The sequence below is a fragment of the Mytilus galloprovincialis genome, chromosome 2 (genome assembly GCF_965363235.1).
Source record: "Mytilus galloprovincialis chromosome 2, xbMytGall1.hap1.1, whole genome shotgun sequence".
NCBI lineage: Eukaryota > Metazoa > Mollusca > Bivalvia > Mytilida > Mytilidae > Mytilus > Mytilus galloprovincialis.
The window spans coordinates 89,840,366-89,867,468 of NC_134839.1; the positions used below are offsets into that span (position 1 = coordinate 89,840,366).

At 32.7% G+C, this 27,103-nt stretch overlaps 1 protein-coding gene across 1 annotated transcript; it reads right to left on the reverse strand.

Moving 5' to 3' along the window:
* Positions 1-1,842: 1,842 nt before the first annotated feature.
* LOC143064807 (uncharacterized) lies at positions 1,843-27,103 on the reverse strand. The gene is made up of 11 exons (XM_076237924.1): positions 26,799-27,103; positions 23,821-23,966; positions 22,867-23,055; positions 22,022-22,069; positions 21,694-21,751; positions 20,064-20,119; positions 19,639-19,690; positions 10,017-10,275; positions 8,912-9,059; positions 7,964-8,115; positions 1,843-5,051 (listed from the first exon to the last, which is right to left on the reverse strand). The coding sequence occupies exons 1-11, from the start codon at positions 26,827-26,829 to the stop codon at positions 1,985-1,987; spliced, it is 4,206 nt and encodes a 1,401-aa protein (XP_076094039.1). The 5' UTR covers positions 26,830-27,103; the 3' UTR covers positions 1,843-1,984.

Genomic DNA, 27,103 nt, shown 5'->3' on the forward strand with positions numbered 1-27,103 from the left:
CTATTTTTTGCCGTGACGGCCATCTTGGTTGGATGGCCGGGTCACCGGACACATTTTCTTAACTAGATACCTCAAAGATGATTTTTGCCAAGTTTGGTTAAATTTGGCACAGTAGTTTCAGAGGAGAAGATTTTTGTAAAAGATTACTAAGATTTACAAAATATGGTTAAAAATTGACTATAAAGGGCAAGAACTCCTAAAGGGGTCAACTTACCATTTCAGTCATGTTGACTTATTTGTAAATCTTACTTTGCTGAACATTATTGCTGTTTACAGTTTATCTCTATCTATAATGATTTTCAAGATAACCAAAAACAGCAAAATTTCCTTAAAACAAGAGTGCACACGCTGAAATGTCTCGCCTTCTATACTAATCATTGATATTATGTTGATAGTCCTAAGTATAAAGCTAAGCTTTAATACAACTGTCACATAAACTTAACATTAACCAAGATAACTAAACAAAGACCAATGAACCTTGAAAATGAGGTCAAGGTCAGATGAACCATGCCAGGCAGACATGTACAGCTAACAATGCTTCTATACAACATATATAGTTGACCTATTACTTATAGTTTAAGAAAAATAGACCAAACACAAAAACTTAACACTGTGCAATGAACCGTGAAAATGAGGTCACGGTCAAATAAAACCTGCGCGACTGACATAAAGATCATAAAATATTTCCATACACCAAATATAGATTACCTATGGCATATAGTATTAGATAAAAAGACCAAAACTCAAAAACTTAACTTTGACCACTGAACCATGAAAATGAGGTCAAGGTCACATGACATCTGCCCGCTAGATAGGTGCACCTTACAATCATTCCATACAACAAATATAGTAGACCTATTGCATATAGTATGAGAAAAACAGACAAAAACACAAAAATTTAACTATAACCACTGAACCATGAAAATGAGGTCAAGGTCAGATGACACCTGCCAGTTGGACATGTACACCTAACAGTCCTTCCATACACCGAATATACTAGCCCTATTGCTTGTAGTATCTGAGATATGGACTTGACCACCAAAACTTAACCTTGTTCACTGATCCATGAAATGAGGTCGAGGTCAAGTGAAAACTGTCTGACAGACATGAGGACCTTTCAAGGTACGCACATATCAAATATAGTTATCCTATTACTTATAATAAGAGAGAATTCAACATTACAAAAAATCTGAACTTTTTTTTCAAGTGGTCACTGAACCATGAAAATGAGGTCAAGGACATTGGACATGTGACTGACAGAAACTTCGTAACATGAGGCATCTATATACAAAGTATGAAGCATCCAGGTCTTCAACCTTCTAAAATATAAAGCTTTTAAGAAGTGAGCTAACACAGCCGCCGCCGCCGGATCACTATCCCTATGTCGAGCTTTCTGCAACAAAAGTTGCAGGCTCGACAATTACCAATTCAGGGGCAGCAACCCAACAACGGGTTGTCCAATTCATCTGAAAATTTCAGGGCAGATAGATCTTGACCTGATAATTAATTTTATCCCTGTCAGATTTTCTCTAAATGCTTTGGTTTTGGAGTTATAAGCCAAAAACTGCATTTTACCTCTGTGTTCTATTTTTAGCCATGGCGGCCATCTTGGTTTGATGGCCAGGTCATCGGACACATTTGTTAAACTAGATACCCCAAAGATGATTGTGGCCAAGTTTGATTAAATTTGGCCCAGTAGTTTCAGAGGAGAAGATTTTTGTTAAAGTTTACGGACGACGGACGCCAAGTGATGAGAAAAGCTCACTTGACCTTTCAGGTCAGGTGAGCTAAAAAGCTGTTGTGGACTGGTCATGCTGGTAATTTGAATTCAAATGCATATATATGTGTATGCACTCGTGCAATGGAGGACTCCACTAAATTGACAAGCTATCTTAGTACCTGGTTGTGAGATCATTTTTTTTCAACTTGTTTTTTCCTATATCTATTGATCGATTAGCTTTACCATGTTTACAAATACTATAAATCATTTTCTACTTCGTGACCTACTTCTTCCATGTTCAGCTTTCACAGTAAATTTTGATGCCTTAATTTTATCTTTGGATTTTTCACTCCTCGTGTTTTTATTATGATGATTAAGTTTATCTGTTTCTTTCTGAAATTTCAACTTCTCACAAGACTTTCTTTGTTTACATGTGAAATTTAAAGGGGCACTTCTGCTTAATTTGCTCTCCTCAATACCAGAAACCAATCTAAATGGAGTGGATGTACTACAAACACCTTTCAATGGACTAGATGAAAACATTGTTTCTTCATCACAGTTTTTGACTGGACTTACAAATCCTCTCAGCTTTTGTGGACTTAAATGATTAAATTCTATTTCATTGTCAACTTTTTCAATTCCATCCTGAAGTACTTTCCTCCTCTTTTTTTTGGGATTTGGTGACCTTAACAATGAACAGTGTAAAGCACTTTTGTAGAAAGTATTGTCCTCTTCGCTACAAAGTCTCTTTCTTTTTCTTGGAGAAAACTTTTTTGGACTAGAGAAAGTTTCTAACATACTTTTTGTGTTTGAGTTATTAAAAGAGATTTGTGACTGAATATATTCCTCACAAGCATCTCCCCACGAGGAGTCAGAACGTTTTCCAGGAGAGGTAAATACAGGAACTAGATCCTGTATATCATTACTGTCCTCATTGACTAATTCTGCATTAATTACCCATTCCTGATGGGAATTTTCATCCATATCTATTTCTGTTGTTTCCACAAACGAAGCATCACTATCAAGACTACTTTCTGCTGTGATATCTTCCTTAGAGAAGCCGTCAAACTGTTCATTATTACCATCATCACTGGCAAGTAGTTTCCCAACACTTCTATCACTAAGTAATGACCAACTTGTATTTAATTTTACTTTTTTTGATTTTATTATATCTAGATTTGCTGCCTTCCAAACTAATATTTTCATTGGTGATTTTCTATTACTGGGACTTATTACAGAATTACGAAGCAAACTTTTCTGAGATTTTTGGGGTGTTTTCTCTTTAGTGTTCTTTGCTTGATCAATAGTCCCCAATGTATTATCTGGATTAAATGGTTTGGATGGACTCAATCGTTTTATAGCAGGTTTCTTTTTTGTAGTACTAGGAGCACATTCTGTTTCATATCTTTTATTATCAGAACATGTATGTTTCACACTAGATGGTAAAGGACTGGCTCTATGGCTTACTTCTTCAGTGCCATATGGCAAACAGGATTTCTTCTTTTCTAATGAAATATCTTTGGTTTTGTGAATGTTTGTTTCTGTTTCATGTGATTTTTTGTTCTTATTTCTTTTTCGTAACATTCCACCACATGAGACATTGTTTTTCTCATTTCCACTCACATCTTTAGCTACCTTTACAACTGTATGGTTTTTCTTGTTAAGTAATTTGTTTACAGTTTCAGTTGATTTTATCTTTGTACTTGTTTTCAAATCCTGACAAGTTTCTTTTAAATATGTGTTTGATTTAAACCGGGAATCTGTGTTGGATGAACTTAGAGAATCAACTGGCAATTTAAACCGTTTAAGTTTTTTAGAATCAAACTTTGCAGATTTTGGTGTGGAATTAGGTTTGCGCCACATTTTCTTTCTTGCTGATCCGGGGGTTGTACTTGTTCCACTTCTTGGGCTACCTGAATTAAATTTCCTACTTTCATGACTTTGTAGTTTCATTCTATTTGCTGATGAAGGTGTTTTATGTTTTCTATTTAATTTTGGGGATTTTGTGCCAATCAAACTGATTTCACTACTCATAGCATATACATCTTTACACTTCTGTGGGGTATCTTTGAAATCATAAACATCAATCTTATTGTTTTTAGATTGTTGTAAATCATTTTGAATTGGCGACAACATTGGTGTCTTGTTATAACCTTTAACCTTTCTGGCAGGACTCTGCTTTGAAAGTTCATTAGTACAAATAGTTTTTTCCAGGCAATATTTCTTATCATTTGATACTTTATGGTTGGTTTTCTTGTTGGCCATTGCTCTATCATTGTTTGACAAATTTGATTTTTCAGTCAAGTCAGCACCTTTAAAGTCAACCTTCTCTGTTTTGTCTGTAATATTCTTCTTCAATGGCTGATTTGACGTTTCAAGCTTTTGTGACCATCTTTTTACCACAACCTTTGCATCTTGTGTTTCAATGTTTTTAAAATCTCCCCAGTCTACCCGGCATAGTGACATATTTTGCTGCATAAAGAATGATTTTGCTTTTGGAACATAATGGTTCTCAATATTGACCTTTGTTTGGGATGTTTCTTCATTATCTTTCTTCACTTCTACACTTTCACAGCTGATTACTTTATCTCTGTTATTTCTTGCTTCATTAACATTATGATAATGTGGTAACTTGTCATTCTTAGCACAACTTTGTTTTATCTTATCTTTGCCTTTTTTATTGTTTTGCATTTTATCTCCCTTAGTAGTTGGTCCATTTTGTATACAAGTTTCATCATCCTGAACAATTTTATCAACAGAACCATTATTATATTTCATATCATTTTTACTCATTGCCAACTGATTATCTTTTATTACTTTAGATGACATATTTAGAAAGCTGTCCTCATTTAAACTGGTATTCATTCCAGATGAGTTTACATTTAAAGCTGATAAACTTATCTGGACCTCACTATTGACAGTCAAGTCATCTAGTTTGTCAATAACCATATCCCTTTCACATTCAATTCTACTAGTAACTCCTTCCATTCTTTTCACTTCTGACTTTTGACATTTGCTATCCTGAGTACTTGTATTTGATTCATTGCCATTTATACATGTAATTGGACATTCCTTTTCATTCATAGAACTTTCTTCCTGCTGAGTTTTACTACTATCAATAACATTTTCCTCAGTTTTTCTAAGACTTTTTTTCTTTTCTTTGACATTTATAATTTCTCCCGGTTGTCGAACTGTTGAAATATGATTTTTCTGCTTTACAGTAATGTCATCCTTTCTTTCATTTCTTTGTTTTTTCATTGCAATTTTTGCTGCAGCAGATTTTCTTGGGGTCCATTGTTTGGCCTCAGGAATGGATGTATCTATATCTTCACTAAAAAAATAATGAAAATGAAATATAAACAAAATAGAAAATTATTTCAAATTTTGCTGTTTGTGAATAGAATTTTTTGAACTAATCACTATTCTCTTTATGAGCCCTATTCTTACATTGAAAAATGCTTCTCAAATATCAATTTAAAAATGGTTGCTCTATAAAAAATACATGGGACCCATAGAAGGTACTTTGCAATTGCTGCTATTGGTATGTGTTAAATAGAGTGAAACTGTAAGAGAAGTTCACAAATTGCCTCTAAAGATTGTAACTCCATTTTCAAAGGGCCTTCTATGTGTACCATGTGTAAATGAATGAAACAGCCCTAACTGCAGAATAATAAATTTAACATTTTGTACTCCAAAAAAACTACAAAATATACTGCACCTAACATGTCTAAGAACTTATTTCTATAAAAACTTTTAAACCATGCTTCTTCATAGTACATACTTAACATTTCCCAAATAAGTTTGAAATTTAGCAGTTAAACCTACCAGGAATATTACTTCATACTTTGCTATATATTTCATTTTAAAAAAAAAATATATATTTAGGTTTAATCTCTATCTGTGGCCAAATTATTTTCCTAACAAAATCGTAATATGTTTACAGTAGATATAAGTTTAAATACCACAATAAAAAAATCATATTTAACAGTGGTATCTAATAGAGTAGCTGACAGCTGATGTTTACTGGTCAAATGAGACTAATTCACTATACAGGTAAATTGTTTATAGGCATTCACATTTTGATAAGTAGCATTGGTTTGCAACTTAATAATATCGGAGATTTTTTTAATCATGCAACGGGATTAAAAAAAGTCTTACCAGAGTAGATATATGATATAAAACAAAGACTGGAAATTTATCAAAAAAATATGACTATATCTAGTTGATTTGTGTGCAGGCTTATCATAGGAGCATTAGCTTCAAATTAACAAAATAATCAACCTATGATTTTTGTTTAATTTCAAATATTTTGTAAAAGTGTAATTGTGAAATAATATTACGTTATTTGTTATAGCAGTCAGTTTGGTCCAATTTTACAAGATTAGCCTTAAAACATCCCAGATGCATTATTGGCTTGCTAGTAAAATATTAAACCTATTTTAAAGGATGTCAACATTTAAAAATGGAACCTTGCATCCACTGTGAAGAACCCTTTTCGTTGACTTAATTCTGCCCACAAAAACATCATTTATAAAACAGGAAAAAAATATGATTTATCTATTTTTTAAATTTATGATCTGAAATCAAACTGTCCTTGCTTGCCTCTGTATTTATATTTATATATATCTATATGTTTACATCAGATCCTATGACCATTGGAAATGTATGGAGATCATCTTGATAGCTAATCCGATGGCTTCTACAGTAGTCTAAAATACCCATGAAATGCTGATATATTATAATGAGTTCATGTATTGTTTAATGTAGTGTTGTTGCGATGATCGGAATAAGTCGTAAATCAGTTGGTTGGGCCTGGCGATGTCGATAATCGATTGGGATTTTGTTTAATTGATGATTGTCTTTAAAGTTTCCGGACTTTTAGCTTATCAATTTCCGGTCCGTTTGCGATTTGCATTTTATATGCGCAGTCAAACAAATAATAACAAAAAGTATCAGGATCAATGACAATAACAATGTCAAACATCCTGTAATTAAAGACATAACAAATTTCCTTCTTTATAAACGTGACAAATGCATTGACTATAAATATTTGCAGATTGATGGAATGTTATTTAAAATTAATAACTTTGTATGAAATACTTTCTTTCAATACCGGTACTTGTTTAATACTTGAGAGTGTACATAAAATCATTCTGATTTTAGACAAAATAATTTCTTTGCTTCATTAGAACGTGTTGCAAATTGCCTTTTAATAATGTTTTTTTTTTCCATTTGTAGCATCAAAAACGTCATATTCCATTCCAAATTGCTTGCCAAACATAGTTTAATTTGTAAATTTTCCGAAATTTGTCCGCCATATTGAAAAATATAAGAATCACGAATCGAATACGGTTCAACTATCTAATAATTCCGCATTCTTGCAATTATAAGTTCAGACCCATGAATGACACAATTGACAGAAAAATTAATGATCACAAAAGTGATAAAAAGCATTCTACACGAATTAACAGACATTGGCTTAATCCCCTTTGTTTACTGTATATATTATAATGCAAATGCATTGTTTTATTTTTGTCTGTTAATCTTAAATTTCTTAAAGTTAAAAACGTTATAGATCTTTTCTTAATTAGAAGCATTCAAATGTTTATACAGCTATGTTATATTGAAATTGTATTGTGAGTTACACCATTGAAATTAAGAAATGTTAGTGTCACTGTTGGTAATTAATGTTGTAATTATGAGATAAAATATGTTCAATATGAATCTTGATTCTTATTAATTCATTGTTTTAATTACTAAATAAATAGTTATCAAAGGTACCAGGATTATAATTTAGTATGCCAGAATATGAAAAGGAAACAAAAGATCAAATATGAATATATAAACTCTGCAATGATATGGAATATACACATTAGACATGTACAATGAGACTAAATGCACGATTTCATTTTAAAAAAAGGGCAAGGTATTATGATGCGATTATAACCGATAGTCGGTTGGTTGCTGTCAACCGATTGTAATAGATAATCGGTTGGTAATTTCAACCGATTATCCAACACTAGTTTAATGTTTCTTTAGGATTTTTTAAATTTGGATAGACATTTTAGTATGTTATAATTCAAATATGAGAACTCAAGTTTTATTATGGATAAGTACCAATCCATCATGACCTTTACACTATCATACAATGCATATAAAGGAACAAGATAGATCTTTCTGTAATGCAAAGTTGGTTTTTTTTTTTTCACCTACAAAACATTATATTATCTCTTGGTTATATACCTTATGGTCTTGCCTTTTCTCAGATGTGTAGTAAGAGTTCTCTGTAAAAACTTAGCTGTGTTACAGTTTGAACCATTCTTTATAAGAATATCTAATGATTCGTAATTCTTTTTATCCCTAACAAACTGCTTATGCTGCTCATTCTTGATATGCTGCAATATAATTAACAATACTAACTTAATATCATAACACTTTTTAAAAACATTTTCTGCAAAGAACGGTCTGTAAATCAAAATTGTTTTCCACATTTTGCTGTGTAAGAGTTTATGTACAGTAAATCAATATAATGCCCTTTAAAACTATGAAAGTCTTTATGATATTTTATGATGTATAACAAGCATTTTCTATGTGTTCATCAGATCATTCAGGAGATTGTATTGTATTCAAAGCTTGGCCTACATAAAAAGTAGATTTTTACCGTCACAAATTGAGTTTACTTCACGACGCGTAGAAAGTCTTTTGTTTAACCTATTCAATCTAGTCAAGTTTAAGCAGGTTTAACAAGTAAAACTGTGCTTACTGATGATACCCCTGAAGAAATATATCGGTAAACAGGAAGTTGTTGAGTGATTAATCTGACACACATCACACAGTATAGCTGACTTGTATAAACCCTGAAACCAAATTTCAGAAATCCCTGTATAGTAGTTCCCGAGAAAAATGTGACAAAAATTTTCAAATTGGCTATCATGTGTAAAATGATACAAGTGTTCAGTAAACAGGAAGTTTTTGAGTGATGAATCTGAAAACGCATCACACAATATAACTGACTTATATAAACCCTGAAACCAACTGACTTATATAAACCCTGAAACCAAATTTCAGAAATCCTTGTCCAGTAGTTCCTGAGTAAAATGTGACAAAATATTCATGGGACAAACAAAGGTAAAACAGTATACTCCCACTTTTTTTAAGCTGGGGTATACACTTTTTTTCATTTGAACAAACCTGATCTATGTGTTCATATCTGATGAGACAACATTCACAATATCCACGTTTCTTCTCTAATAATCTCTTTCGCTCTGCTTTGCGTCTAATATCTCCTGCTGTCATAATCCTTACTGGACCAATAATACTGTCAGATTTTTTTATTTTCCTACAAATTAATGTCTTATAAATCTTTCACTTCAATATATAAACCTAAAATGATGGACATCTTGTATTTGCAATTTGGACAATTAAAATGCAGAACACAAATACTAGATGTTATGTAGAAAACAGGCAACTTTATTTTCGTTTAAAATTAGGTTAAGACCAGCTTTAAATGTGTTTTCAGAGCATGGAGGTTTTTTAAGGTATAAACCATACATACATTACAGCAATATATAAAGGTCATAAATAATTTAGTGTGAAAAATTTCAATAAGTTTGACAGAAAGATTTCATTGATATTAGCTTTGCTGTCTTTGAATGCTGTCGTGGAAATTTCATCAAATTGGCAAATCACATTAGATTTTTTAACTTAATATACTGTTCACTAATTGAAAAGAGCAATAATCTATATTATTTGTTGAGATTGTATTAAGAATAGTGATTGCCGTTTACAGTATCTGTCTATATATAGAAGCTTTATAGATTATGTAGAAAACGCTATAAAATGGGTAAAAATCATGACTAAAGCACAATAAGATATGGTGATGCAGATCATTATTTATCTTTACTCTCTATATGCTCAATTTTTTTAAAGTTAGTAGGGAAAAATGTAAGCATTTGTTTGAAACACCATTTCATAGGCAAGCATATGAAGCAATTTCATTTGGAATAAATCTGGTTGTTTTTTCAAGGCTTATCTTTTAGCAGTTTGATATTTGTATGTAACAAAACAGCCGGCCCCATTTATTTACTTTCAATCAATGTACTTTTGTAATCTCTATTTTTTCCGTTTTTTTTTCCTTTCTGGCTAATTCTACCAAAGGAAACAAATGAACTTTTTCATGATGTTGAGTGAAAGAGTAGTCAATTTGTAAGAAATACAAGAATTCAAATAGCTGCTAAACAAAACATTTTAAATTTGATCTCATTTCATTCATTAGCTAAACAAAAGACCCACTCACCCATCAATGGGTGTGTTGCTATCACATGTATTATCCCTGCATTCATCCTCAGAATGTACTTCTATGTTGGGTAGCCCAATCTTGTCTCTCCTGTCCCCCACGGACTCGTCATCCTTCCCAACTCTGGTACCATCAAACGGACAGCTACCTTTGGGTGTGTCTACATTTACATGCGGCCATGTTTCCAGATGTTTGTATACAATTTTATACTGATGACTTGTGTCTTCAAACTTTAAAAAGGGCCTCTTTAGTTTTTTAACTAAAAACAAAAATAAAGAAAAGTTAAGTTAAGAAAGTGATCATGTTAAATTGATTACCCTACAAATCTTTAATGTGTATAATTGTTATGAACATTAAGTTTATCTGTTTGCACTCTGGGTTTACAAGCTTTCAAGAATATATTTTTCAACATTCTAGCGTTTGTCAGTATTCATAAAGTGACTTGTCAGTATTCAATCTTTTTTTAAAACTGTGACTATAATATGAAGTTTTATTAACAGATGATATGAAGTTTATGTCAATGAGAAAGCAATCGAACAACAAAAATAACTATAAGACACAGAGAGGGCAACATACAGTCTTTAACAACAGACATCTGTCTATACAATAAATAAGTTATGGTCAAGGAAGAGTAAATAAGCTATGACACAGATTTTGATATATTTTAGCTCATTGAACTATGACTGAAATTGAAAAAGAACGCATTTATTTCTGAAATATTACTGATTAATTCTTTCTAAATTGGTGTACAATTGTATCGAGACACAAAAATAGTGCCTAATATAAAAAAGAAGATGTGGTATGATTGCCAATGAGACAACTATCCACAAAAGACCAAAATGACACAGACATTAACAACTATAAGTCACCGTACGGCCTTCAACAATGAGCAAAGCCCATACCGCATAGTCAGCTATAAAAGGCCCAGATAAGACAATGTAAAGCAATTTAAACGAGAAAACTAACGGCCTTTTTTATGTAAAACAATAAATAAACTAAAGGCTCTAAAGAGCCTGTGTCGCTCACCTTGGTCTATGTGAATATTAAAGGAAGCAGATGGATTCATGATAAAATTGTGTTTTGGTGATGGTGATGTATTTGTAGATCTTACTTTACTGAACATTCTTGCTGCTTAAAATTATCTCTATCTATAATGAACTTGGCCCATTAGTTTCAGTGGAAAATGTTAGTAAAAATTTACAAATTTTATGAAAATTGTTAACTAGAGGCTCTAAAGAGCCTGTGTCGCTCACCTTGGTCTATGTGAATATTAAACAATGGACACAGATGGATTCATGACAAAATTGTGTTTTGGTGATGGTGATGTGTTTGTAGATCTTACTTTACTAAACATTCTTGCTGCTTACAATTATCTCTCTCTATAACAGTACTTTCTGTGGAAAATGTTATTGAAAATCTTCAAATTTTAAGAAAATTGTTAAAAATTGACTATGAAGGGCAATAACTCCTTAGGGGTCAATTGACTATTTTGGTCATACTGACTTATTTTTAGTTCTTACTTTGCTGTATATTAATTATTGCTGTTTACAGTTTATCTCTATCTATAATAATATTCAAGATAATAACAAAAAAACAGCAAAATTTCCTGAAAATTACCAATTCAGGGGCAGCAACTTAACAACCGATTATCCTATTCATCTGAAAATTCCAGGGCAGATAGATCGTGACCTGATCAACAATTTTACTTCCTGTAAGATTTGCTCTTAATGCTTTGGATTTTGAGTTATAAGCCAAAAACTGCATTTTACCCCCATGTTCTATTTTTAGCCATGTGGGCCATCTTGGTTGGTTGGCCGGGTCATCAGACACATTTTTAAACTAGATACCCCAATGAAGATTATGGCCAAGTTTGGTTAAATTTGGCCCAGTAGTTTCAGAGGAGAAGATTTTTGTAAAAGATTACTAAGATTTACGAACTAGAGGCTCTAAAGAGCCTGTGTCGCTCACCTTGGTCTATGTGCATATTAAACAAAGGACACAAATGGATTCATGACAAAATTGTATTTTGGTGATGGTGATGTGTTTGAAGTTCTTACTTTACTGAACAATTTTGCTTCTTACAATTATATCTATAATGAACTTTGCCCATTAGTAACAGAGAACTATATTTGGTAAAAATTTACATAAATTTACCAAATTAATGAAAATTGTTAAAAATTGACTATAAAGGGCAATAACTCCTTAAGGGGTCAATTGACCATTTAGGTCATGTTGACTTATTTGTAGATCTTACTTTGCTGAACATTATTGCTGTTTACAGTTTATCGCTATCTATAATAGTATTCAAGATAACCAAAAACGGCAAAATTTCTTTAAAAATTACCAATTGGAGGGCAGCAACCCAACAACCAGTTGTCCAATTCATCTGAAAACTTCAGGGCAGATAGATATTGACTTGATTAACAATTTAACTTCTTGTCAGATTTGCTCTAGATGCTTTGGTTTCATAGTTATAAGCCAAAAACTGCATTTTACCCCTATGTTCTATTTTTAGCCGTGGCGGCCATCTTGGTTGAATGGCCAGGTCATCGGACACATTTTTCAAACTAGATACCCCAAAGATGATTGTGGCCTAGTAGTTTCAGTGGAGATTTTGTAAAAGATTACTTAGATTTATGAAAAATGGATAAAGATTGACTATAAAGGGCAATAACTCCTAAAGGGGTCAACTGACCATTTTGGTCATGTTGACTTATTTGTAGATCTTACTTTGCTGAACATTATTGCTGTTTACAATTTATCTCTATCTATAATAATATTCAAGATAATAACCAAAAACAGCAAAATTTCCTCAAAATTACCAATTCAGGGGTAGCAACCCAACAACCGATTGACCGATTCATCTGAAAATTTCAGGGCAGATAGATCTTGACCTGATAAACATTTTTATCCCATGTCAGATTTCCTCAAAATGCTTTGGTTTTTGAGTTATAAGCCAAAAACTGCATTTTACCCCTATGTTCTATTTTAAGCGGTGGCGGCCATCTTGGTTGGTTGACCAGGTCACGCCACACATTTTTTAAACTAAATACCCAAAAGATGATTGTGGCCAAGTTTGGATTAATTTGGATCAGTAGTTTCAGAGGAGAAGATTTTTGTAAAAGATTACTTTAATTTACGAAAAATGGTTAAAAATTGACTATAAAGGTCTATAACTCCTAAACGGGTCAACTGACCATTTTGGTCATGTTGACTTATTTGTAGATCTTACTTTGCTGAACATTATTGCTGTTTACAGTTTATCTCTATCTATAATAATATTCAAGATAATAACCAAAAACAGCAAAATTTCCTCAAAATTACCAATTCAGGGGCAGCAACCCAACAACCAATTGACCGATTCATCTGAAAATTTCAGGGCAGATAGATCTCGACCTGATAAACATTTTTATCCCCATGTCAGATTTCCTTAAAATGCTTTGGTTTTTGAGTTATAAGCCAAAAACTGCATTTTACCCCTTTGTTCTATTTTTAGCCATGGCGGCCATCTTGGTTTGTTGACCAGGTCACGCCACACATTTTTTAAACTAGATACCCCAAAGATGATTGTGGCCAAGTTTGGATTAATTTGGCCCAGTAGTTTCAGAGGAGAAGATTTTTGTAAAAGATTACTTTAATTAACGAAAAATGGTTAAAAATTGACTATAAAGGACAATAACTCCTAAACAGGTCAACTGACCATTTTGGTCATGTTGACTTATTTGTAGATCTTACTTTGCTGAACATTATTGCTGTTTACAGTTTATCTCTATCTATAATAATATTCAAGATAATAACCAAAAACAGCAAAATTTCCTCAAAATTACCAATTCAGGGGCAGCAACCCAACAACCAATTGACCGATTCATCTGAAAATTTCAGGGCAGATAGATCTCGACCTGATAAACATTTTTATCCCCATGTCAGATTTCCTTAAAATGCTTTGGTTTTTGAGTTATAAGCCAAAAACTGCATTTTACCCCTTTGTTCTATTTTTAGCCATGGCGGCCATCTTGGTTTGTTGACCAGGTCACGCCACACATTTTTTAAACTAGATACCCCAAAGATGATTGTGGCCAAGTTTGGATTAATTTGGCCCAGTAGTTTCAGAGGAGAAGATTTTTGTAAAAGATTACTTTAATTAACGAAAAATGGTTAAAAATTGACTATAAAGGACAATAACTCCTAAACAGGTCAACTGACCATTTTGGTCATGTTGACTTATTTGTAGATCTTACTTTGCTGAACATTATTGCTGTTTACAGTTTATCTCTATCTATAATAATATTCAAGATAATAACCAAAAACAGCAAAATTTCCTCAAAATTACCAATTCAGGGGCAGCAACCCAACAACCGTTTGACCGATTCATCTGAAAATTTCAGGGCAGATAGATCTTGACCTGATAAACATTTTTACCCCATGTCAGATTTGCTCTAAATGCTTTGGTTTTTGAGTTATAAGCCAAAAACTGCATTTTACCCCTATGTTCTATTTTTAGCCGTGGCAGCCATCTTGGTTGGTTGACCGGGTCACGCCACACATTTTTTAAACTAGATACCCCAATGATGATTGTGGCCAAGTTTTGTTTGATTTGGCCCAGTAGTTTCAGAGGAGAAGATTTTTGTAAAAGTTAACGACGACGGACGACGACGACGGACGACGGACGACAGACGACGGACGACGACGACGGACGATGGACGCCAAGTGATGAGAAAAGCTCACTTGGCCCTTCGGGCCAGGTGAGCTAAAAATGGTTAAAAATTGACTATAAAGGGCAATAACTCCTAAAGTGGTCAACTGACCATTTTGGTCATGTCGACTTATTTGTAGATCTTACTTTGCTGAACATTATTGCTGTTTACAGTTTATCTCTGTCTATAATAATATTCAAGATAATAACCAAAAACAGCAAAATTTCCTTAAAATTACCATTTCAGGGGCAGCAACCCAACAACGAAATGTCTGATTCATCTGAAAATTTCAGGGCAGATAGATCTTGACCTGATGAACAATATTACCCCCATGTCAAAAGCCAAAAACTGCATTTTACCCCTATGTTCTATTTTTAGCCATGGTGGCCATTTTGGTTGGTTGGCTGGGTCACCAGACACATTTTTTAAACTAGATACCCCAATGATGATGGTGGCCAAGTTTGGTTTAATTTGGCCCAGTAGTTTCAGAGGAGAAGATTTTTGTAAAAGTTAACGCAGGACTATGACGGACGACACCGGACGCCAAGTGATGAGAAAAGCTCACTTGGCCCTTTGGGCCAGGTGAGCTAAAAATTGACTATAAATAACAATAACTCCTAAGGGGGTCAATTGACCATTTCGGTCATGGTGACTTATTTGTAAATCTTACTTTGCTGAACATTATTGTTGTTTACAGTTTATCTCTATCAATAATAATATTCAAGATAATGACCAAAAACAGCAAAATTTCCTTAAAACTAACAATTCAGGGTCAGCAACCCAACAACGGGTTGTCCGATTCATCTAAAAATTTCAGAGCAGATAAATGTTGACCTGATAAACAATTTTTCCCCATGTCAGATTTGCTCTAAATGCTTTGGGTTTTGAGTTATAAGCCAAAAACTGCATTTTACCCCATGTTCTTTTTTTAGCCATAGCAGCCATCTTGGTTGGATGGCCGGGTCACCGGACACATTTTTCAAACTACTAACCCAAAAGATGATTGTGGCCAAGTTTGGATTAATTTGGCCTAGTAGTTTCAGAGGAGAAGATTTTTGTAAAAGATTACTAAGATTTACGAAAAATGGTTAAAAATTGACTATAAAGGGCAATAACTCCTAAAGGGGTCAACTGACCATTTCAGTCATGTTGACTTATTTGTAGATCTTACTTTGCTGAACATTATTGCTGTTTACTGTTTATCTCTATGTTTATCTCTATCTATAATAATATTCAAGATAATAACCAAAAACAGCAAAATTTCCTTAAAATTACTAATTCAGGGGCAGCAACCCAACAACAGGTTATCCGATTCATCTGAAAATTTCAGGGCAGATAGATCTTCACCTGTTTAACAATTCTACCCCACGTCAGATTTGCTCTAAATGCTTTGGTTTTTGAGTTATAAGCCAAAAACTGCATTTTACCCCTATGTTCTATTTTTAGCCATGGCGGCCATCTTGGATGGAACTAGATACCCAAATGATGATTGTGGCCAAGTTTGGTTTAATTTGGCCCAGTAGTTTCAGAGGAGAAGATTTTTGTAAAAGTTAATGACGACGACGACGGACGACGGACGCCAAGTGATGAGAAAAGCTCACTTGGCCTTTTAGGCCAGGTGAGCTAAAAATGAACGAAAAACAAATATGCAACACATAAACAAACGACAACCACTGAATTACAGGCTCCTGACTTGGGACAGGCACATACATAAATAATGTGGCAGGGTTAAACATGTTAGCGGGATCCCAACCCTCCCCCTAACCTGGGACAGTGGTATAACAGTACATTATAAGAATGAACTATAGAAATCAGTTGAAAAAGGTTTAACTCATCAGATGGACAAAAATACAAGTGGACGTGGCCCGGTATTTATACATCCCAACACAAAAAGACACAATTAACAGATCTGAGAGTACTCGCAGTTATCTGACAGCTAGTTCAAAGCCACTAACAACTAATAAAACAAGAATGTGTCCATAGTACACGGATGCCCCACTCCCACTATCATTTCTATGTTCAGTGAACCGTGAAATTGGGATAAAAAATATAATTTGGCATTTAAATTAGAAAGATCATAACCTAAAGAACATGTGTACAAAGTTTCAAGTTGATTGGACTTGTACTAAATCAAAAACTACCCTGACTAAAAACTTTAACCTGAAACTTGCACTATCATTTTCTATGTTCAGTGGACCGTGAAATTGGGGTCAAAAGTCTAATTTGGCAATTAAATTAGAAAGATCATATAATAGGGAACATGTATACTAAGTTTGAAGTTGATTTGACTTCAAATTCATCAAAAACTACCTTGACCAAAAACTTTAACCTGAAACATGCACTATCGTTTTCTATGTTCAGTGGACCGTGTAATTGGGGTCAAAAGTCTAATTTGGCAATTAAATTAGAAAGATCATATCATATGGAACATGTGTACTAAGTTTCAAGTTGATTGGATTTCAACTAAATCAAAAACTACCTTGACCAAAAACTTTAACCTGAAACTTGCTGTATCATTTTCTATGTTCAGTGGACTGTGAAATTGGAGTCAAAAGTCTAATTTGGCAATTAAATTAGAAAGATCATATCATAGTGAACATGTGTACTAAGTTTGAAGTTGATTGGACTTGAACGTCATCATAAACTACCTTGACCAAAAACTTAAACCTGAACGAACGAACGAACGAACGGACAGACGGAAGGACGCACAGACCAGAAAACATAATGCCCCTCTACTATCGTAGGTGTGGCATAAAAATCATGCATCTAAGACTAAACTATCAATCCGTTCACATCCAACATCCAATGGATTTAGTGTAAAGACGTCATAAACAGCCAGAGAAAAACATGACCTTGTGCAATCCCAAGTTACAGGTATCGACAGATTGTAGATCCATGAATATGTATATGCATATAACATACTAGTAATATTTAGTTAGTTTTTAATTTACTGATAACAAAATCAATATTTATATCAATAAAAACAATATTCAATGATCTTATTACAGTGTTGAATAGGTAACCTTTTAGAATAAGTTTCAGAGATGCAAACAGTTTTTTTTTCCTGTCAGACAATGGGGCCTACAGGGTACCAAGTTTTGCCAGAGCCATCAAATTTCTGCCAGACCCATATTTTCACTCAAAAATCAAATGAAATTATGCTATTGAACAAACGTTAATTTTGATTTTGTTGATATTATTATTATTTTAAAATAACCTGTGATTCATAACAATTGTAGTTTATTGAATAATACATTACATAATATTGATCACATTGTTGTTATAAAGTAACCATGATCTCCCCTCTTGCCATTTTGGGTTGAATGACCTTTCAGGTCGTTTCTCCTTTTCGTACAAAGACCGCTTTACAGCTTTATCAACTTGAATAGGTGACTGGTTTGGTCTTTTACCGGGTTTCGACCCACTTACAAATTTTATCGGCCATGACATATTTCCTGAACTTATCAACTATGCTTAATAGACCTCCTTCCTAGAGAGCGAATTTCTAAAACAAAAAACATGACGGAAATATGGAGAATTGTTCGGGGCGAGATGGACAAGGTACGAAAGACTATTACTGGGCGGAAATACTGGTTCCTGGAGTTAGAAAATGCGGGGGAACAGGACATTTACTTTTATTAAAGATGATCGCAATTTTATAAACAAAATACTCTGCCGAGGCCGACGGGGATTTCAGTTTTGGCGGACCCAAGCGGACTTAAATATTGCCGGCCATCAGGTCCTGCACAGCTACGAGTTTTGCCGGACCTGCATAAATTCTGCCCCTTAGGTCCGACGATTAGTTGCATCTCTGAAGTTTATTTAAAGGAGCGACAAGTTTACATGGATCATTTCTAAATTTCAGGGCACGGTTAACAACATTTCCGTAAAAATGAGGACGTGCTATCCCTTTTGAAATAAGTTTTCTACAGGTTCAACCAAACTTCAAAACCATATCTTTATATCTTTGGAAAAATTTAGTTAAGGTTTTAATTAATTTATGGTAATGATATCCCTGGTTTAATAATTTACCAGTAATACATAGGTTGCGTTCGTTAAAATCAAAATGTCACGACACGGGCATAGCGAGTTGTCAAATATAAACACTGTAAGATGGTGACAAAGGAACATCACCATCTAAAAATAGAAAATTAATAATAGGGAATTAAACCATAATCTTGTGAAAAAAAATTATGTAACATATCATAGCTCTCATTAACATGCATCAGAATAGGATGTTCATTAGATATTGCGGAGGGGGGGGGAGAGGGGTATTAAATATACCCCCCCCCCCCCCATATCTAATGAACATCTGATTCTGATGCATGTTAATGAGAGCTACGATATGTTACATGATTTTTTTTCACGAGATTATGATTTAATTTACTTATACTTTGGATGACAAAATTATTTCGTATTGACGTTTACATTCCGACAAACCAAACACTTCACTCTTTGATGGATGCTTTTTGTGCTTCTTTGTTAAATATTTGTTAGTTTTTTCTTATTGAGATTGTGACACAATGATGATTGCTGTACCCCTGTTTTGATAATTTTACCTGTTATGTCTGTTTTGTTCATGCATCGTTGTACATATAATGGAGTTCGATGTGACTGTCATACAAGTGAGAGGTTTAGCGCTATAAGACGAGGTTTAATGCACCATTTTCTACATTTGAAAATGCCTGTACCATGTCAGGAATATGACAGTTGTTTTCCCTTCGTTTGATGTGTTTTGTCATTTGACTTTGCCATTTGATTAGGGACTTTCTGTTTTGAATTTTCCTCAGAGTTCAGTATTTTTGTTATTTTAAGACACACTAAAAATGTGTAACACTTAGTTTTATTACAGTACAATGAATATGTGTCCCCAAAATATTTAAGGTAGTATGAAAAAGAAGAAACCCTTTTGGTTGATGGAAGGTTACCTTTAAATTCATCTCCTTTGGATGTGGAACAGGTTTTCTTCCCTTTCAAATCCTAAAATATTAGAATAGACTCATAATTTTCTGTAACTAATCATTGATACAGTTATAATTTATGTTTGGAGAAAAGATCGATTATAGTGTGATACTTACTAGTTTAAGAGGTAACTATTCTGAAACAACACACCTGTATATCAAATATAAATAAAGTTTTATGAGTCTTATTAAAGTAATTTGTTCTTTAGAAATGATTTAGATTTGAACGGAACTATAGAGTATTTGGATCTTAACCTGATGTATAATGATATTGCAATAAAAATACATCATGGTTAGAGCCTAAAAATGTAAACTCTTATATATGTATGATACATGTTAATATTTAGTATATCATATCTTAAGTGCCAAATGTGGTAATAAATGTATCTAACCTTCTTGGTGTCTAGAGGTAACTTCAGAACTTCCTTCTGTATCCATTTCTGGGCAACTGCAAAATATAATCATCAATAAACATTAAGGTTAATATAACATACATCCTTAACAACATATATCAAATCACTCACGTTCATAAACAGACCAAAATCAAAGTGATGGAAATCACTAATGGAAAAATTAGAAGAGTAGTTTGAAAAATTTCATGTTAAGGTGTGGTGGGGGAAAATGAACATTAATAAAGCACTATTGCTGAAAAATTTTCAGTATGAGAATAAAATGAGCTCATTGAATTAAATAACATGGGTCTCTTAATTTGCACAATTTTATTTAAACTGCAGTTTATATCTTATCCAAATAATGTTGCCTGCTCTAAACATGTTTAAAAAAAAACAACAATTGCAAACCAAAATTCTTCTAGTAAATGCTTCCAACTATCATTGTAAGACATAAAATCTAGACCAACAGCTAAGAACTTTAAAGTGTCAACAAAAATAATCTAAGTATGTTGTTTTGGGGCAGTTTGTAAGTTGAAACATAGGTTATATGACATTGAAGATTAAAAAGTTGTAGAGTGCTTTTTGATCAATTTTTAAAGTATTTCTCAAAACAGGGCATTGAAAATGTACTTTTTCAATGTAAACAAATTAAAAAAAACTTATATTTTGATTCTTTCATGATATATATTCACTTCTAATAAAAATTCAAAGACTGAAATAGACATGATGATTGATTGGGAATAAATTAATAAACAATGGTTTGTTTTAATTAAAAATTTTAAAATTTTAAAACTGTTTCAAGCCAATTCCTAATGATAAAAAAATAAGTGAACTAATCTAAATTGTTGATTAATTACAGATGAATATTGGAAATTTATCAAGAAAATTACAGGCCTTACATGAATAGCTTTTATATATTCATATTTATATTCATATTTCATTTTTTTAAAAGATATCTTGTTAATCCATTGATCAATTATCTTTCAAGACATAATTTACAGTATCACTTTATGTATTGTAGATCAAAAATAATAGGAAATAAATAAATCTATTATCCTTATATATAGATCAAACATCTAATATATACGTTTGTGTATTCAATTATGAGGTCAAATACTTGTATATTGCAGTTGTATATTGAAGGTTTTAATTATGTAAGACTGAGGTTGATAAGTAATGTGGTCAATTTGATTGACAGTTTAGGAGGTGGGGCATTGTAATTAAAGGTCCACCTTGTTTCTGATTGTTTGGTGAAAATGACAGTTGTCAATCATTATAGTATTGTATCAATACCCAATTACCTAATCAAAATGTTATATAAAAAAAAAAAAAAAGCCTGCACATCAACACACCTTAGTTACATACATTCTTGAAAACTGCTCCAAAAATATATCATTTTTTTCAGTTCATATGTGTATTATGTGCACATACATGAGACCTATAGGGAACTATATTTCAGTATGAATACATTTAGTAACAGTAGCTAAGCTGTCGTGTTGTAAGAGAGGCCAGTGCCTTAGTAAAGATTTAGAACAAGTTCTAATCTTTCCTAAAATTATGCAAGCCTATTTTTAATGTTATATGCAAAACCAACTTTGACTTATAAATTGGTTACAAAAAATATCCATACCTTCCAATCCTACTATCTTAACACCCCATTTCTGTGCATTTTCAACGACAATATTGTTCTGCAAAAAAAAAGTGAGGAATCAAGGTCATAAATGCAATAATCTTTTACAAAATTTACAGATAGCGTTTTTTTTTTCATTTTATTTACCATGTTTTGATTCAGCACTTTTGTATAAACATTTGTATACTGATTGCATTTTTTTTATTTTAAATGATTGTTCAAATTGTAACAGAAAGATGGCAGCCCTTTAACAAACCAAGCACTGGCATTTCAAAAAGATCAGCTGTACAAATGTATAAAGTTTTTGAAAATTTATATAATTATTTACCTTAGTGGCAATCTTGGCTTTGTTGTATATGGCTTTCCCCCTTGAAACCTGAAAATAAAAATCCAGACACTTTACACATATAGATATCAAGCACTTTAGAACTTAAGATTATATTGAATTTCAGTGTTCAAAATAGGAAAATTAGAACACCACATTAGTGTCTCGGTTTGTTGAAGAGGTTTTAATTTTCATTAAAAAGATAATGGCTTGCAATGCAGCTAAATTCATTAACACAAAGTAAATATTACATAAACATGAAATCTAACTTAGTTGAGCTAGACATAGCATCTGGATTAGCTGGCAAAGAAAATCAATCATAACTGACCTTGAAATGTTGTTTGATCAAAATAATGTTACAGAGTGAAACCTATGTTTAAAACCCATTACAATAAGATTGCTTTTTCTTTTTTGTCGCAATTCTGTAAGGTTTATCATCTCCTGGATGAAATAGACCTGTCCAAAACGCAAAAGACGTCAAGTAAGAGTAATAGATATTCACAAACAATTTGGAATTTTTGTGTTTCATAGATATTAAAAGAAAAGTTCATCCATTTGAAAATTGAGAAAAAGGAATGCATGATAACTGATGAATTCAATATCCCCATCTTTCCAGTGGACGAGTCTTTTTCGTTATAGGCAAATATTCATTATTATTTTTTCCCCTGACCAACCTACTGGACTTTATCATGTGAAAAATCCTTACCCCAACAAATTAAAAAAACCCTGGCTTTATGTTTCAAAATTCAAAACCCTTTTGATAGGAAATATTCTGTTAGTCACAACTCCAGGTTTCTATTTAGGCTATCTACATAATTAATATACAACTGTATGTTAAATTAACTAACTGTTTGGATTGTATTTTTGACACTCTCTGGATTACTTGGTGAAGGGGATGCTCCCATGTTGAATGGACTTGGAGTAGAAATGGAGGGACTCTCAGGAGATCCATATTTATCTTCATTTCCTGTTGGTTTGGCTGGTGGGTTGGCAGTTATTAAATAATTGATGTCTTTACTCAAAAACGTTTCTACTTTCTGCAAAAAATAAAATCAAATGGTCATTACTAAGAAATATCAATTAAGCTGTTGTTGTGAGCTTTTTGTACTGAATACTAAATATCCAATGGCATACTTATATGTTGTCAATAAGAGACGCCAGCTTACTGATCACTTGTTCCATTGTGTATATGATAAAGAAGATGTGGTATGATTGCCAATGAGAGAACTCTCAACAAGAGACCAAATGACACAGAAATTAACAACTATAGGTAATTCTACGGCCTTCAACAATGAGCAAAGCCCATACAGCATAGTCAGCTATAGAAGGCCAAGAAATGACAAACGTAAACAATCCAATCGAGAAAACGAATGGCCTAATTTCAGGGACTAAACTTGTGATTTTTAAGCTGGGAGACCAGACCAGATATTTCATAATTAGTTTCTATTTGTTCAACTGAAATTTACCTGAAAGTTTAGGGACCAAGCTCAAAATCTAGGAGCCATTGGTGACTGGGCTTCCTTTAAATTTTGTCCCTGAATTTATGTACAAATAGTGAATGAGAAATCTGTAGACAACATCAACAAACAACAATCACCGAATTACAGGCTCCTGTGTCTTTTTTTTCCCAGAAACTTATCAGAAATCAGACAGGTAGGCATAATTACCAACTTTGCTTTCAACTTCATTTTTTGATTGCTGGTTTAAAAAAATGGATTTCTACTCGTGTCCAATTCTGTGGTATTAAAAAAATTATCATAAATAAATAAAATAAAAGTTACTGATTACATTATTCTACTTACAGCTCCAAGTTTGATGATATCTTCTTCTAACCGTTTCTTTACTTTAGTTTCTTTGATATCCAAAAAGATAGTTTTCCCTGTTAAAGGTGTCTTTGTTCTTTTCTTTTCAATGAAATCAAGCTTTCTTTTACCTTTTGGGCTTGATTCTATAAATTAAAAAAAAAATGTTATCAACAGTTTCATATTCATTAATAGACTAAGATTTTTTTATTTGTTGGTTTTATAGAACTTTTTGTGTGAAGAATCATAATGGTGAGTCTAAACATTTTTTTAATATTAATATTTTACCCAGTACAAGATATAAATATGTATAAAGAATGACAATACAACAGGTCATATATATGTCTTTTCCTTTTTTGTCATCATTCCTAAAATTTTAGTGCAAAACTTGCAATGCAGTCTTCATTATACATGTATAAGTTCATAAAAAAGAGGGTTATGGGCATATACAAAGGGAATAATTGGTCCTGTCTTGATGGATAAAACATGAAAAATAGGTAAACTAAGGTTACTAACAATTTTCAAGAAAGAAATAAAAAATTGCAGACAAGTTGCTTGAAAACAACATTTTTAACAATCCACAAAAGCAGACCTGTCAAATGTGAAAGACACAGATAATCAGTCTTTTCCCTGGTTAATGTTTGATGCATGGTGGGGTCCATGGTGAATTTGAAGCACATCACACAAAACTAATGCATTGAGAAAAGAAACCTTTGGTGCTAAACTTTGTTTATACATAGCATGACTTAGAATGATCAATAAACAGGTTGGGAAACCCTCTTTATGGTGTTTTTACCTTTATAGAGGAATAATCCTTCTATAGAGGGATAAAATTATCCCTCGTTATAGAAATGTAGATCAATACATGTCCAAGTCATTCAAATCTTCACAGCATACATTTCCACAACTCATTTTAACTAAACTTAAAAGTATAAGTGATGTTTATCTAACGCAATCAATTAACGATATAAGACCTAAAAATAGAGATGTGTGATTGACAGTACTACCAATTATAGATAATTAACTCACACAGTGACATTTCACTAATAATTGGGAGACAAAAATTCGGTAAATATCATCTGCATTTGATGCGAGGTTTATGTACTTTATCTATGTTTGCATAATAACACTAACAGCCACATGTATTATGATGAAATACAAACTTTTATATCCCTGTAATTTGTAAATTGTTATCTGACTTTGGGTACATATGTATAATACCCATAAATGAAAATAGTATCCATTTATGAGGATCCACCCTAACCTCTTCTTCCAATAATTTGCTTATTACCTCTGGTACACATATTATAGAGGGAGAAATTCATAAGAAAATTCTGAAAACATTTGGAAATATAATTAGAAATGATAAATCTGTTGAAAGAGAAATTGCTTTTAGACAATTAGCTATGAAAGATGAAAAATCTGGAAGTTGGTTTACAAAACTACACAATTTGACTGTAATTTATGGATTGCCATCGCCTTATGATATCATTGAGAATCCCCCATCAAAAATAAGTTGGAATAGACATGTGAATAACTGTATAAATAATCATTTTTTACAAAATTTAAAGAAGGAAGCTAAAGAAAAGTCATCCTTGAAATACATAAATTTTAATGATTCCAACATAGGATCTGTGCATAATATTTGGAAAAGCAGTGGGACTGACCCGTACTCCGTATATATGGCCGCTATTAAAGTTAAAATTGCCACTGGAATAATGATTCTTCAGTATCAGAGGTCTAGATTTTCAAAAAGCTGTATCTCAGCAAGCTGCCCTTTATGTAACATTGAACCAGAAGATACAACTCACTTTATACTTAAATGTGAAAAGCTGTCAAGCATAAGAAATCGCTTTATCCAAGAGCTGAAATCTTTTCTCGTAGATTGTAATAAGCCATCTTTGCTAATACAAGAACTATTTGATAATGAAGAGAATCTTTTACATCTAATTATAGACTGTACATCATACCATTTTCTTACCTATAAGGAACAGGTCCGTATAGAGACATTAACCAGAGGTCTGTGTTACAAACTATATCACAAACGTTTACTTTTAATGTCTGAGTAAATTTATTCTCAGTAAAGGCGGTATAAAGGAAAACCAAAGTATAATACATATTAGATAACATTACGATATACATATATGCATCTGATTTGCATTTTACTGGATTGTATCAGGATTTATATAGTGATTCTTATTCTGCAATATTATGAGATGGATAGTGTTTGAACTGAAAACTCGTATCCAAGGCTTGTAAGAGATCAAGTCATTTTAGATTTTAAGTGCGTTATTTGCGTGTTATATATGGAATAATTGCTTGCCAAATAAACAGTGGAAAGTTTTTAGATTTTAAGATAACAAGGATAGTGTTTGAACAGTAAACGCTAATGCGAGGGCAGGAGTGTTAAATATGTACAATTGTTTGGCCTATGTGATATGGAGATATGAATAGTGAACCGGCCATGGACGATTGGACTGTGTAATATATAAAGTTAACTTCGTTTACATGGTGATGGATTAGTCCGCATGCTGTATATATATGTTACTTTTATTAATATATAATAATTACGTATACTGATTTTATGAGTGCCCCATGTGTAAGGGTTAGGGTGCAAATTAGAAGTACGCTATAGAAGCGAAGCTCCTGCTAGAGGAGGAAGATAAAGACTAGGTAACAGGTAACAGGTATTATAGCAAATGACAGTCATACAGTGACATGTATAATTGTATTGCATGTATAGTAAATGTGAAGTAAAAATGTATATATATCTTTATTCAAATGAAGAATTCAATAGGTTCCGGGTGCAAAAGTATATCATGTGAGTAAGTTTATATGAAAGTTTCACAAAATTCTATCCAGTGATATTACAAAATGCCAAATCAGGGGTACATTTTTTTTGTTGGAATAGGCAGTATGCATGGTCGTGTACTTATTGTCTAATAAATTCACAAGAGCTCTAGTTTCAAGTGGCTTACTTTTCTTGTCATGTCGCTGGTTTTTCGTCATATCTATACTTTAAAATACCCTCGCCTTGCCGTCTGACATCATATTCGGAGATCATTTGTTTTGAAAATCCAAAATACTTGCACCAAGCAGTTCATAATTTTGTTTTCAGAGTGATTTTAGATTAGATTGATTCATATATTTGATAAATGCAGTAACTGTAAGTGAAATTTTGAGAGTAGAAAGGTTTAGTCAATAATTTGATGTTATTGTGTCTATTTTCATCTTTGAGGTTGCCGCCAAACAGTGTCCCGTAGTAAATATTTTCTGTCACCGT

Excerpts from the sequence above, each read along its gene's own strand:
- LOC143064807 (XM_076237924.1), bottom strand. The coding sequence starts at position 26,829 with ATGACGAAAAACCAGCGACATGACAAGAAAA. Across the intron at positions 23,056-23,820 it reads ATATCATCAAACTTGGAGCT|AAAGTAGAAACGTTTTTGAG; the intron begins GTAAGTAGAATA and ends TATTTTTTGCAG. Across the intron at positions 20,120-21,693 it reads TAAGATAGTAGGATTGGAAG|TTGCCCAGAAATGGATACAG; the intron begins GTATGGATATTT and ends TATATTTTGCAG.